This window comes from Hylobates moloch, unplaced genomic scaffold (genome assembly GCF_009828535.3).
Source record: "Hylobates moloch isolate HMO894 unplaced genomic scaffold, HMol_V3 SCAFFOLD_1038, whole genome shotgun sequence".
NCBI classification, from domain to species: Eukaryota; Metazoa; Chordata; class Mammalia; order Primates; family Hylobatidae; genus Hylobates; species Hylobates moloch.
In genome coordinates this window covers 1-14,228 of record NW_026653313.1, presented here as the reverse complement: position 1 = coordinate 14,228, position 14,228 = coordinate 1, and the positions used below count along the sequence as shown (strand labels likewise).

The window sequence follows — 14,228 nt, the reverse complement described above, 5'->3', positions numbered from 1 at the left end:
GAACATTCCCTCAAATCCGCTCTTTGGAGCCTTGCTTGTCTCTGAAGTACCAAACTTAAAAGAGGCAGGAGCTGGAACAGAAGTAGATGGACTTGGTTTATCCGGATTCTGACAAGCAACACATCTTGTAGCATTTGCTTCATTTCGCACTAAGCATGAACTGCAATCCCACTGTCCTTCCTTCTTAGCAAACATGTCCTCAAATCCACTTTTTGGAGTTTTACTTGTCTCCGAAGTACCAAACTTAAAAGAGGCAGGTGTTGGAATAGAAGTAGCAGGTAGACTCTGTTTTCTCGGATTCTGACAAGCAGTACATTTTGTAGAGCTCCCCTCATTTTGTACCAAACATACACTGCAATCCCACTGTCCTTCCTTTGTAGAAAAAACAGATCTGAAATCACTGTTAACAGGTTTAGAAAGATCTCCCTGGCCAAATTTAAATGAAGCTTGATGAACAAATGAAGATCCACTTTTGTTAGCAGATTTTGTATTCTGACACGCAATGCACCTAGATACAGTAGGTTCGTTTCTTACTAAACAAATACTGCAATCCCAGTGACCTTCTTTCTTTGGAGTCACCAATGCAAATCGATCTTGAACATTCTCTGGGCCGGTTTTAGGAGTAAAAACAGTTTCAGCTAATGGTGGGCCAACAAGCTCTTTATTGCTTGGGTTTAGATTTTGGCATGATACACATTTCTTAGCAGTTGCAGCATTCTTTAATGAGCAGCTGTTACAATGCCACCAAGACCCTTCTTTCTTTGCAACTTGAAATTCAAAATTCATGTTTCCAGCATCAGATTTGCAAATATCCTTGTTATCAAGACTTGTGGGTTCTTTTACAATTCTGACAGCCTGATTTGATGCTGTGGCTACATTTGTTCCTGGGGCTTTTAAAATGCTCTGGGCTTCTTCAAACTTGCACTTAAAAAGTGCTGCTTCCTCAGGAGTTTTGAACCTAATAGCAAGTTGTTCTGGTTTTGGCAACTCATCTGCATAATCAAGGGCATGCCATACAAAAGATCTGTCTGATCCAGCATTTGGTGTCAATTTCATATCTGGACTGATGTAATGATTTGCACAGATTTTCAATACTTGCTCTCGTCTCATTAGAAGGCGAATTTTACCAGATGTTTTATGCCTCAGTATTTGTACATTGCCAATCCCACGTTCCTTCCATTCTTTGGATTCTACATCAAAACGAAACAATTTTGCGCGGTTGCAAAAGAATTCTTCTTCATCTTCCTCACCAGTTTTTACTTCAATCTTATCAGGAAGAGGTACTACAGGCTCAAAGTGAGGACCGTCATCATCATCATCCCCATGGGCACTTCCTCCATCTGTCTCATGATTCTTGTTTGCTGTCTCTAAAGTGGGTGTTCCAAATACTGATTTCCCTGGACCATGGAAAGTAAACATATCATCACTTCGCCGAAAACCAGAATTCTTTTGCTGACTCGACCCCATGTTTTCTGTAAATGAAATTCCAGACACATTTTTGCTTCCAAAATTGAATGTATTTCGAGGCCCAATGTTTTGACAACCAGGAATTGGTTTGGGTCCACTATAGCCATCTCCTTGCAAGGGTTTATCTGAAGTCAGGAGACCTAAAAGGCTTTCACTGTTACTGTAAGCTGCAGGAGGGGGCTGTGTCACAACCTGTGGTGAGGAAAACGTGAAGTCACCATCATTTGATTTGAAATTTGAGTTAAATTTAAAAGGAGTTGGCTGTGTTGTGTGTGCTGGTGTTGGCAAAGATGGCCTTATTCCTTCACCCGGCATGGGCTGAACAAAATTAGTTTTCCCAAATTCTATAGCCTTAGATTCTGCAGATCTTGAAGCATGAGCTGCAATTGGAGGTTTTGTGAAATATCCTGGTTCTGGCAAAGGTGGATTAGTGCTTGTCTGTTGAACATTGTAATTAAAGTAATCATCACCCCTGGGCGATAGAATTCCTGTTGCAGGAGACTCAAAACGCAATGCAGGAGGACCATACATCTCCTGAGAGAACATACAAGCAGATGAGCTTTGCACTGGTGGTGTGTGCATCCGTTGCGGATAGGCATAAATATGCTGTTGGGGTGGAAGCCTATTCATGCCATAGACTGGGCCCTAAAAGACAGAAAGTTAAAACATTTTGTAGATTGTCTACAAAACTACAGATAACTAAATGCAAACCAATTCTCACAAACCTCAAACGTGAATATGAAGTGTAGAAGATCTCATTAGGGGATGTAGTACACATCACTAACCCGTTTATGCCAGAGGCTGCAAATTTTCTGTGTGAAAAATCAGACCTTGGCAATGACCTTGAGCAGTAGGATATAAATAACTCCCATAAGTTTAGTGTACCAATAATGGAACACTAGGCATAAATAGGTTAAGAGAAAACCACATTACTGCAAAGATACTTGCATATATACTTGGCATATAATGAAAATTAATTACAGCATCTTAAAATCTACAACTAAAGTCATAAAATAAATACCTTCTTCATTCCTAAACAATTTATCAAATGACATTAACAATAATGATGATGATGATGATGATGATGATGATAACATTTATTGGGCATTTATTAATGTGCCAGCTGGGCACCGTTCTAAGCACTTTACATTATTATCTCATTTTAATATTCTCAAAAACCCTATGAATTAAGGTATTATTATTATTATCCTCATTTTACATATGAGGCAACTGATGCATTGAGAGGTTAAGAAACTTGCCTGTGGTCAAAATAAGCAGAAGAGCAAGGGTCTAAATGCACCCCAACACTCTGTCCTCAAAGCTGTCACATTCAACTACCACTGTAATGTTGAGTCTTCAATCAATTGTTATATATATAGCTGTATCAGGCCTGAAAGTACTTACCACATAGTAGGTCAGCAAGGGCATTATAGTTCTATTTCTGTTAAAACAGAATGATGAAGGATCCACCATCACCACTCCCATTTTTAAAATATTCTAAATATTCACACTTACTTGAAACACAAAAATAACGTGACTAAGAAGTATAATTTCTGTATCTGGAGATAAATTTAAAATATCTACATTTTAAGGGACATAAAAGTTTTAATACTGAACTGCTCTCTTGAATGTATTTGAAGGAATCCTAAACAATTTAAAAAGGAAATAATTATAAATGTATAAATTATTCCTTTGTTACCTTTGTGGGAGTAACATTAGCTGCTGGTCTGAGAAGATACTGGGAATTATATGCTGGTGACTGACTATAATATACTGAAGGGCCAGTAGTTGCAACTAAAAAAAAAAAAAGAAAATAAAGAAAACACTGTTAAAGTCTATACTACAGTTAAGACTATCTAGGCAAGAGCTATAAATACAAAAGCAATAGAAATTAAAGAAAGATTTAACTACATAAATTTTAAATTTCTGTACATCAAAATACACCAATCAAGATTATCAAATGACAAACTAGAAAAAAATTGCTAAATATGACATGAAGAATAAGAGAATAGCATCGCTGTGATCAACAAGAACAACTACCTCACAAGCATTAAAAACGGAATAAAGAAGAAAGTAACTGGTGCCTTTTCTAAGAAAGATCAGTATGATGTGGAATTATGGACATTCAGTCACAGAAAGGACGTAAGGAACCAAGATGCCATCTGATGGTCAATGCATTTGAAGTGGGCCTAGAAAATCTGCAGAAAGACTAGGTTGTGTTTTGTAACTAAAGCTATTACTGAGAATGTTCAGCTCAAAAATCACCTGACAAATTCATGGAAAGGATCTCACAAATAACATAAAATGTGTTCCCTGGCTTAAAATAAAAAGCACATCAACACTCATGCTGATGTACAAACTATATGCTCCATCTGTTTTGTGTGTTTTACCAGGAAACAAAACAACTAGAAGGCACCCATGTTAACGGCAAAACTACCAATAGTCATTTGCTTGAATTGTTTTATGATAGTTTTACCAGAAAACAACCAAAAGACCTTTTATGCCTGTACACGGAAGAAGAAACAGAAACTGTGCCAAGAGGTTCCAAACAATTGCCTCTGGAAAGCACTGAAAAATCAAGACCTAGAAAGGCTAGCCGGAAGCCCAAGTTTGATTTTGGAAACCTAACAGAGGTGAGGATAGCTATTTTGAAATTACTATGGGGAGGAAGCAGGCACAGAACACAGAACAACCTGACAGAAATGGCCCAAGAATCTTAAAGTGTTGCAAGATGTCTGTCTGCATGAAAGCAAAAAGAAAAAATAAAATTTTAAATTAAAAAAAAAAAAATCTTAGTCTGAAGTTTAAGTAGGGACTTTAATTGACTACTGACTCTAAACTGTGTGGAAAAAAAACTAAAGAGCTCTAATAAATCTACTAAAAGTAATCTCATTTTTAAAAGCACCACATGAATAGACAATTTAGAAAAGAAATATAATAGGCCTCAAGGAACATGTTTTTGAAGTGAGCCTTGAAAATCTGCAAAATGATGAGGTTGCATTGTGCAAACTCAAGCTATTATGAGAATGTTCAGGTCAAAAAAATTACCTGACAAATTCATGCAAAGGATCTCACAAGGAACACAAATGTGTTCGTTGGCTTTAAAAAAAAATCACATTAACATTCACGTTGATATAACTCTTCTCCATCTGTTTTGTGTGAGTTTTACCAAGAAACCAAACAACTGGAAGGTACCCACGTTGAAGATGGCAAAACTACCAACAGCCATTTGCATGAATTGTTGAGCATGACTAGTATTTTAAAAACTTAAAAATTGATACCACTTTTGTTCCTACAAATTGGCAAAGAATTTTATAAACTAGTAAATCAGCATTAGCAAAAGTGAGAAGACGGCACTATCAGATACTAGTGGTAAGAGCATAAACTGAATATTTTGAATACCCTACAAAACCAGGACAGTGTCCTAGAATTTGTAATGGTATAAACCAGAAACAACATAAATAAAGGAACAGAATTTGCAGTACTTCCATATGATGGGATACCATGAACTCAGTAATATTCAAAAAACATTTAAGTTTAAAAATGCTCAGAACTAAAGTAACATTTAAAAAACAGGCTAGCTCATCTACACACAACATAGTAACATGGTAACAATCTCATAAAAAATACTGTATGTATAGAGAAAGAACCAGAAGGAAATGCCCTCAAACATAAGAAATGTTAATAAGGTGGTTAGTTTTTAGTTTTCTTCATCCTGTTCCGTACTTCTGAATATCTCCTATGAGCTTATTTATCTTTAATTTTAATCACCTTATTTTAAAAAAAACAAGGACCATCTTGATATGTTTACTTTTATTAAGGAAAAAGAATCTATGAACACAAGAACAGAAATCAGGAGATCTTGGCTCTCGCCCTTTCAGTGCCACAAAGCTCTTTTGTGAACCTGTAAATAATCCATTTGGAGTCTCCATGTTTCTCAATTGTAAAATGAGGATGTGCTGCTTCTACACATTTCATAGGGTCATTGCAAGAATAAAATGAGACAATGAGAATGTTGTATTTACATGTTTGTATAAGAACGGAAGACCTTTTATGCCTGTACACAGAAGAAATGGAAATCATGACCCACGAGGCACCAAATAACTGACTGCACACATCACTAAAAAAGCCCCAGAAAAGGCTAGCCAGTTTGTTTATCCTCTTACAAGGACCTATATGATGCATAAGGTTTTTAAGTAAACAAGGTTTGAACGTTAGACATTTCATATACTTATCCATGACTTATGACATTTAATAAGCTTGACTTCACAAAGATTTTGTTATTTTGCTTGTGTTGAGAAGATATTATCACAAAAGGCTAGTGGGGTTGCCTTAACTATATGAACCATCACACAAATGTGCTCATCTAAACTAGATTTTATTCTAAATCTTTCCTGGGCTCAAAAGAGAAAAAAAAAAGTGCACTACTACTACCATTTCAGAAGTCTGTCTTACGTAAAAGGAACAATTTTGTTATTTCTGGCTGCCTGGGAGCAACGTATTATACTGGCAAGTGCTTTGGAGTTACACCACTGGAGTGTGAATCTCGGCTCTATCAATAACTAGCTGTATAATAATGAGTAAGTTACCTAACCTTTCTTTATGTCCTTATCTATAAAAAAGGGATTAATAATGGTACCGGCCATTCTAAGTTACCGTAATTAAATAAAATTACATTCACAAAGCACTTTTGCACATAGCCAACCCACAGTAAACACTATTAGTAACCTTAGTTCATTAACTGTTTACTGTATACTCTTATAAATGTCTGATACACACCCACGCCCACTTGCACATACACAGATGCTCACGGTAATTATGTAAGGCAAGTATTATCTCCACATTTCAGATAGGTTAACTTACACAGCTACTATAGTAAGTGATAGAGCAGAACTTAAAAACCCAGTATGATTCAGGTCCAAACTCCTTTTGTTTCTCTATATAACCATAATATTTCAAATTAAGTAAGATTTCCTATATAATGTCCTGCCTCTTATCATTATCATCAAAATAATTCCCCAGAGGTGTAGGTTCTTAATTAAGCATTTCTTAGTGCATAACTCTATTGATTAACATTTTTCAATTTAAGGAATAATCTCATCTCAGCTCATCTGAGGTGTGGATTAAGTGTTCTTTAAGCCTTTATATACACGTGATCACATACAGCTCGTTTTTTCTGCTTGGGGTTATAAAAATCTCCGTAACACCAAATACAGCTTTTGAAGTAACATATAAACAGACGTTGACATGTATATTAACAAACATATATAAACAAGGTGATTTCACAAGTTATCTACTTAAAAGAGGGAAGTAAAGTAGTTTTACTAAAATATGCGATTATCCACTTGCCAGCTCACCTGTTAGTGGAGTCCCATGAAATGTCTGTGACCCCTGATATCCATCAGGCACTGAGTCTGGTCCATAATTCTCTGTGGGCCAACGATGAGGGGATGCTGAGTTACTGCTATTTAGTTTCAACTCCTGTATTTCTTTCTATTGGAAGGAAAAAATCAAATAATTTTAAACATTTAATTATATCATGCCAGAAACAGTGATGGGAAACTTACTCTTTTAAATTTAAATAACTGATTTTTTTTTTTTTGAGATGGTGTCTTGATCTGTCGTCCAGGCTGGAGTGCAATGGCACAATCTCGGCTCACCGCAACCTCCACCTCCTGGGCTCAAGCAATTCTCCCACCTCAGCCTCCCAAGTAGCTGGGAATACAGGCGTCAGCCAGCACACCCGGCTAATTTCTTGTATAATAGTAGAGATGGGGTTTCACCATGTTTGCCAGGCTAGTCTTGAACTCCTGACCTCAAGTGATCCACCGCCTCAGCCTCCTAAAGTGCTGGGATTATAGGTGTGACCCACCATGCCTGCACCTCATTATATCTTTTGAAAGATTCTATTTGCCAATGAGTTCTAGGTACCTGATGCTGATTTTAAAATATGATTCTTAATTTGTTAAAAATTTATCTGCTCCCATTTTCATTCCTTACTACAAAACCTACTTCATTAACTCTCTCACCTAAACAAACAACCTCCTAAATGATCACACCTTCATTTCCATTCTACACTTGCCTACATTAACCTTTCTGACGTTCACCTCCAGCCAAGACAATTCCCTGCTCAAAAAAACAAGTACCTACAAACTAAACTTCTTTCCCCAACTTTCACAGTCCTCTAACATTACACTGACTATCCTTTCAGTGTGCTCTTTCTACACTGCAATCTGGACTACTTGACATTCCAAATCACCTCCCCAAATTAGCTTTTCACTTAACCCCGTGCTGAAACAAAATACAACTAATTCTCAAGGTGATGTTCTAATGCTCCACCAGGAAAGGGAAAAAAAGTAGTAGCTGCAGACAATTTATTATGTATATAATAATATGTCCAATGCACTTAAACTCTTGATTTTTATACTATCTACACTGTTAGGTAAACAATATTAGCTCCTATCTTAAAATGAGAGAAAGGGATGCAGAGAATAACAGCTGGAATTTGAACCAGATCTGACTCCAAAAATGTTTTCTTAACACAACTCTGCTGCCTTGACAAGATAGCAGATAGATACAACGCTGTCTAGTGTAGCTATGTGGCTACCTGATCTCTGCTGAAGAAAACTAAATGACAGCACCATACCCAACCCTAGAACCTACAAAATGTCCCCTTACAAAACAGACACTTAACAGGAAATTCTTTCTTTTTCCAAAGAAATTGTAGTGGTATCAGAAAACAGGTAAATTTTGAAAAGTTTCAAACTTCTCTGTATCAGCCCAAGAATCCGACCAGTTCTAACAAGTGAGGTCAGGGACAGATCTAGCATGTCTGCTTTCTTTTTCTACAAGTGTTTCAAATAAAAATTTCCCAGAAAGACCTAACCATGGGGTCCAAAACTATCTCAATTTTCAAGCTAAATAAAATTTCCCCCACTCATCCATCTACAGTGCCTAGTCCAGATGCTACACATACACATCCAAGAAATAAGAAACTAGTGGAATCACCTAGAAAACTTTATGGTCAGTGTTGGTATCCGCACCAGAGCTTTGAATTTGCAATCACTGCTGTAACTGTAATTTTTAACATTCAGTGTGATGAGAACTGGCTTCAATAATTATCTCATTTTAAAGATAAGAAGCCAAACAGTCACAAAGGAAGTGACTGGCCCAAGATCATTCATTAATGGCAGAGTCAGTACTAGCACCAAGCTTTTCAAGCTCATGGACTAGTGCTCCACTATACTTCCATAGAATACAATATTGGGAGCCTGAAACCTGTATGTTAAGTCAAAATTGTATGTAATTATCATAGGCCATGACTACACAAAATTAGCATTCAAAATTTTTGTGCAAATTCAAAAATGTCTTCCCTACCAAATAGTATTCTCTTAAGTTGCAAACACTGCTGATCACACTGTAATAATCGCCACATATCAGCATATCCTTGGTGTAACTTTAGCAGTATGAGTAATTTAGTTCTTGCCTGATAAGCATGAAAGAACCTACTTTTATTTCCAATTCCAAAACTCAAGCTCCTTTGAACCCTACTGTTAAAATAAGATATATATACATAACTATTTCCTTACATAATTAAGTCAAATTCATATGGAAGTGTTAAAATATAGTAAGACTTTCTGAAGCTCAGACCACTTTTTAATTCCTAGCTATACATTTGAAACACACGTAATCCACAGCTAATCTGGGAATTAACTCATAGACCAGAGTATGATTAGTACACTGTAGTAGTTCAATCACTCAGGAACCTTCTCTGTGCCAGGAACTCTTATATTTTAAATAAAACAGTTTCTACCTTTGAAGGTCTCAAATTTTGTGGAAGATGAGAGAGACACAAAGTTCTTTCAAAAATACGCTAAAGGGCTGGGCGTGGTGGCTTACACCTGTAATCCCAGCACTTTGGGAGGCCAAGGCGGGCAGATCACCTGAGGTCAGAAGTTCAAAACCAGCCTGGCCAACATGGTGAAACCCTGTGTCTACTAAAAATACAAAAATTAGCTGGGCGTGGTGGCGGGTGCCTGTAATCCCAGCTACTGGGGAGGCTGAGGCAGGAGAGTCGCTTGAACCTGGGAGGTGGAGGTTGTAGTGAGCCAAGATCGCACCACTGCACTCCAGACTGGGCAACAGAGTGAGACTCCATCTCAAAACAAAACAAAACATGGTAAAGGGTCAAGACCGAGGTATGCAGGCTGGGCACAGTGGCTCACGCCTGCAATCCCAGCACTTTGGGAGGCTGAAGCAGGAGGATTGTTTGAGCCAGGAGTTCAAGGCCACCCTGGGCAACATGGCAAAATCCCAACTCTACAAAAAATACAACAATTAGCTGGGCCTGGTGGCATGTGACTGTCTGTAGTCCTGGCTTCGTGGCAAGCTGAGCCGAGAGGCTCTCTTGAGCTAGGAGGTAGAAGCCGCAGTAAGCTGTGATCATACCACTGCACTCCAGCCTGCACAACAGAACAAGACCCTGTCTTAAAAAAAAAAAAAAAAAAAAAAGACTAAAATGTCCCCTTGCCATACTATTTGGATGGCAAGGGGACATTCTGACCAGCTTCAGAAAAAAAGCGAGAGAGTGGCCAGGGAAGGAATCTTGGAATAAAAAGTACAGCTAGAGAAATTAAGTGACTTACCTTAATGGCCTCTACTTGTTGGCAAATCATTTTCAATAAAGAATTCTGATCTTCTGCCCATCGAGGTGGTGTTTTGGGAGAATACTAAAAAAAAAATAAAAATAACAAAACAGTATTTGAAACACTTAGAACAGAAACAATTTCACAATGAAATGATTTGATTCTTTCCTGTTTACCTTGTAACTTTTACTTGGTGATAGTGAATATTTGGTAGGAGACGGTGTAGAATGTTTTATTTCTGAATCTGCATTTCGCAAAGAACCATTTTTATAAAGAGGACCTCCTTCACTATAGTCTTCGAGTTCCTGCATGACTGAATTAAGCATCTCTTTTACAGACTCCAGGGGCACAGGCAACTAAAAATAAAAGATATTAATTAAGGGCTTTCATTTGCAAAAAATTCCAAAAGTAAAAACTCTAAAATGATATATTTTATCCTATTTACATTTGTCACTTTAATAAGCACTTTACACTTTAAATAATAATACATGTGAAAGTGTTTTTTAATTATCTTTTTTCTTTGTTTTTCTGTTGTTTTGTATTATTATTTTTATTTTTTTGTCTTTATTCTGTAATTTTTTTCTTCATGAACACACAAAAGTGTTGTACAATCTAACATCTTCTGATTCTAAAGTCCATGCTCTTTCTATTACTTCCGTTAACCATGATAATGGTAGAGGAATGTTAACTTGGAAAGCTTTTCCAAGTGAACAAAATAAGTTACTGATGTTTTCTAACTGATTTTCAACGGTGACAGAAATACAGATGCTACAATACGCCAGACAACATAAATCCTAATAAAAGAGTAGTAAAACAAATTAATCAACAAAACACTCAGAAGACTGGACATAATTTAACATCATCATGACAATCTCAAACAGCTGACAGCAAGAAAACAAGGGAGTTCATAATGGCTGATGAGGATGAGAAGAAATGCTCTTAAGTTGCCAGCAACAACTTTCAATTTCAGCCAAGTTCATTAAGAATTAGTCCTGAGGTTACAGTATTTGTTTTGATTACACTGCTAAGATAACAAAATCAATGTCTTATCTTAGAAATCTTTCCTAATTCCCCAAGAAGTACTTTTTAAGAGCATATACCTAGATTCCCAAGTTTAAAAAGACACGACAAAGCAAGCAAATATAAGCATTTAGACACACACATCCCTTCTGTGCATTAATAACAACATATTACTATTTTTGAAATTACCAAAATATAAGACCAACGCAAAAACATTGACCAGTGGGTTATCAGTAAGAACATACATACAACAACCTGCTACTTACTTTCTTGACCACTGAAAGATTTGAATCACTGTCATCTAAAATCTTTATTAGGTAGTCCCTGGTCTTTCTCAGATAATTTTTGCATTCTTCTTGTTCTTCAGGAGAAAGGGCATCATTTTCAATGTCTTCTGCCTTCCTGTGAAAAATCTATACAAATAGTGCTTTTATGAAATCATTAGGTTTTTAAAACAAAAAACTTTGAGCTTGGCCATGCATGGTGGCTCACGCCTGTAATCCCAGCTACTCAGGAGCTGAGGCACAAGAATCGCTTGAGCCTGGGAAGCAGAGGTTGCAGTGAGCCAAGATTGTGCCACTGCACTCTAGCCTGGCCAACGGAGAAATCCTGTCTTTTAAAAAAATAATAAATAAATAAAACTTTTAGCTCAAGTACCACATTTACTTACCAGTGCAAGATTCCAATAAGAAACAACGCTTTTTATAGATTCAAACGCAGTCATAGCATCTTCTATATTTCCATTTACTGCATCCAATATAGCAAAAGTTATGTGTGCGTCTTCTTCATATTCAACAATTTCTGATGCCTAAACACAAAGAATAGTTTTAGTCAAATTGTTTATACTCAGAATATAAAACCTAAATGATTTTCCAAAGATTTTATATGATCTTAAGAGACAAACATCTCATTACTCTTCTCTGTCATATCTTATTTGTGAGAGCTAGTGAATTTTGAAAACAAGATTACCATTAAATAACAAGACAATTAATTTAAGCAGTTTATAGCTCCATGTCTTTGTTTATAAACTGGAAATTCCCATCTCCAATGAATTCACAAAGGAACTCTGTTACCTGAATGTCTACACTATGAAAATGTTTAAACAGAGGATCAATAGGTTCAGGAATACTGTTCTTCTTTTTTATTATCTTCAACAATGGCAAAACTTTCTTCCAATAATGAACACTTCTCCCTATGTATTCTCGTTGATCATAAAAAGAATTAAGACCGCTGCCCTAAAAAACAAAGTTAAAAGCACACAACTTTAAGGAACACGCATGATTAGATCTAAAGTTAATTTACAAGTTGTAAGAACTGGCTAAAATTTCAAGTCAAAACCAAATGGAACCTCAATAGTCATTTGTTCAACTTCCAAATACTGTAATAACTGAACCACCTTAATACCAGTGATCATTCTATACTCAACTTTTTTTTTTTTTTTTTTTTGAGACAGAGTCTCGCTCTGTAGCCCAGACTGGAGTGCAGTGGCGCGATCTCAGCTCACTGCAAGCTCCGCCTCCTGGGTTCACGCCATTCTCTTACCTCAGCCTCCCAAGCAGCTGGGACTACAGGCGCCTGCCACCATGCCCGGCTAATTTTTTTTTTTTTTTTTTGTATTTTTAGTAGAGACAGGGTTTCACCGTGTTAGCCAGGAATGATCTCAATCTCCTGACCTTGTGATCTGCCCGCCTTGGCCTCCCAGCGTGCTGGGATTACAGGCGTGAGCTACCATGCCCGGACTCTACACTCAACTTTTAAACGCTTCTAATGATACCACCCTAACGTAGCAATCCAAACTACTTTTTAACAGTTGCCATTTTTAGATAGCTGAAACCTGCCTCTTCTGTAGTGTCAGTTTGTTCAAAAGGCTGACCATCTACACCTAATGGTGACACAAAACACACCTTAAATATTTAGAAAGATCTATAACGCTCTTACCTACAATGCCTTGTGCTAATTTTTTTTTAATTTTCAGGCTGAATAATTATCAGAACTTAATTATTAAGGAATAACAGTAACAGCTCAGCTAATACGTAACATTCACTGTGTGCCAGGCACTGCTCCTCTAAGTGCTTATATTTAACTACATTAACTATTTTGTAGCAATAAAAAACACATCTGTCATAATATGACCAAGCTGTTTTCAGAACAAAAAAACTTTCAATAAAAGTTCATGATTTTAAAAAATTAAGGTAATGTTCTTTAAAAATGCTTATACTTTAAAACTCACCGTTTTCTGAAGGCATTTTGCCCAATGTACAAGCAGAGCAGGTTGAAGGCCATGTTTTTCCTGGGCTCTTAGAGTGTTTATTTCATGCTGAACTAGAAGTCTCAATTTTGCTGAGTTTCCAGGTCTAAAAAATAGTTCAATTTACTAAAATTGCTTTCTAAATACACAGTTCAGCACTTACATACATATATGTTAATGGGTCACTGACAAATTAAATTTTCACATGAGGATTAAATCCCTGGTAAAACCTACACACTAAGTGAAAGCAATATTTTTGTTTTACTACTTACACTGCTTTTCTGTGAATCAGAGTACAAACCGCATCCCACCACGATTTTTGTCTTTCTGTACAAAGCTGTTTACACACAGGAAGGGGCAGGCATAATGGTTGATAGGAGCTGTGGTGAGAATTACATTTCTCTTTTAATTGTAAGTGGCTGGTATATACTACTCCAAGGAGAAATACCTGTTTTATTTAAGGAAAAGTTAAGTTAGAAAAAAAAAATTAAACAAAATGCAGAATATTTAATTTGTTAAAATCTTTGCTTACTTCAAGATCTAAAATACATATTGATTCAGGTGCATTTGTTTCAAGCCTTGAGGTTTCCTGGGGCAGATGATGGAAAAGCTGTTTTAGCCATTTTCGGATTCCAGGTAAAGCAGGCAATGAATTCCACTGTAAGCCAAGCCAAGTAAGGTGCTGAAGACTACCATTATGTGCTCGAATAGCACCTGAAATAAAATTTAAGCAATTGGCTTAAGGGTTTGAAATTTTTCTTTGTGCCATTAGTTTTGTCAACATAAACAATTAATTCACATTATATATATATATCTTAATTATATAACAGCTTTTCTGTATCAAAGCT

At 36.5% G+C, this 14,228-nt stretch overlaps 1 protein-coding gene across 1 annotated transcript; it reads right to left on the bottom strand.

Annotated features, from left to right (window-relative positions):
- Positions 1-3: 3 nt before the first annotated feature.
- On the bottom strand, positions 4-14,094 carry LOC116464569 (E3 SUMO-protein ligase RanBP2-like; the record flags this gene model as incomplete). Its single annotated transcript, XM_032147829.2, has 11 exons — positions 4-2,112; positions 3,167-3,261; positions 6,825-6,960; positions 10,113-10,196; positions 10,289-10,468; positions 11,399-11,545; positions 11,803-11,940; positions 12,206-12,367; positions 13,363-13,486; positions 13,653-13,828; positions 13,913-14,094. Coding segments are annotated over 11 exons (3,533 nt in total), but the record flags the coding sequence as incomplete, so codon positions are not given.
- Between the last annotated feature and the right edge of the window lie 134 nt (positions 14,095-14,228).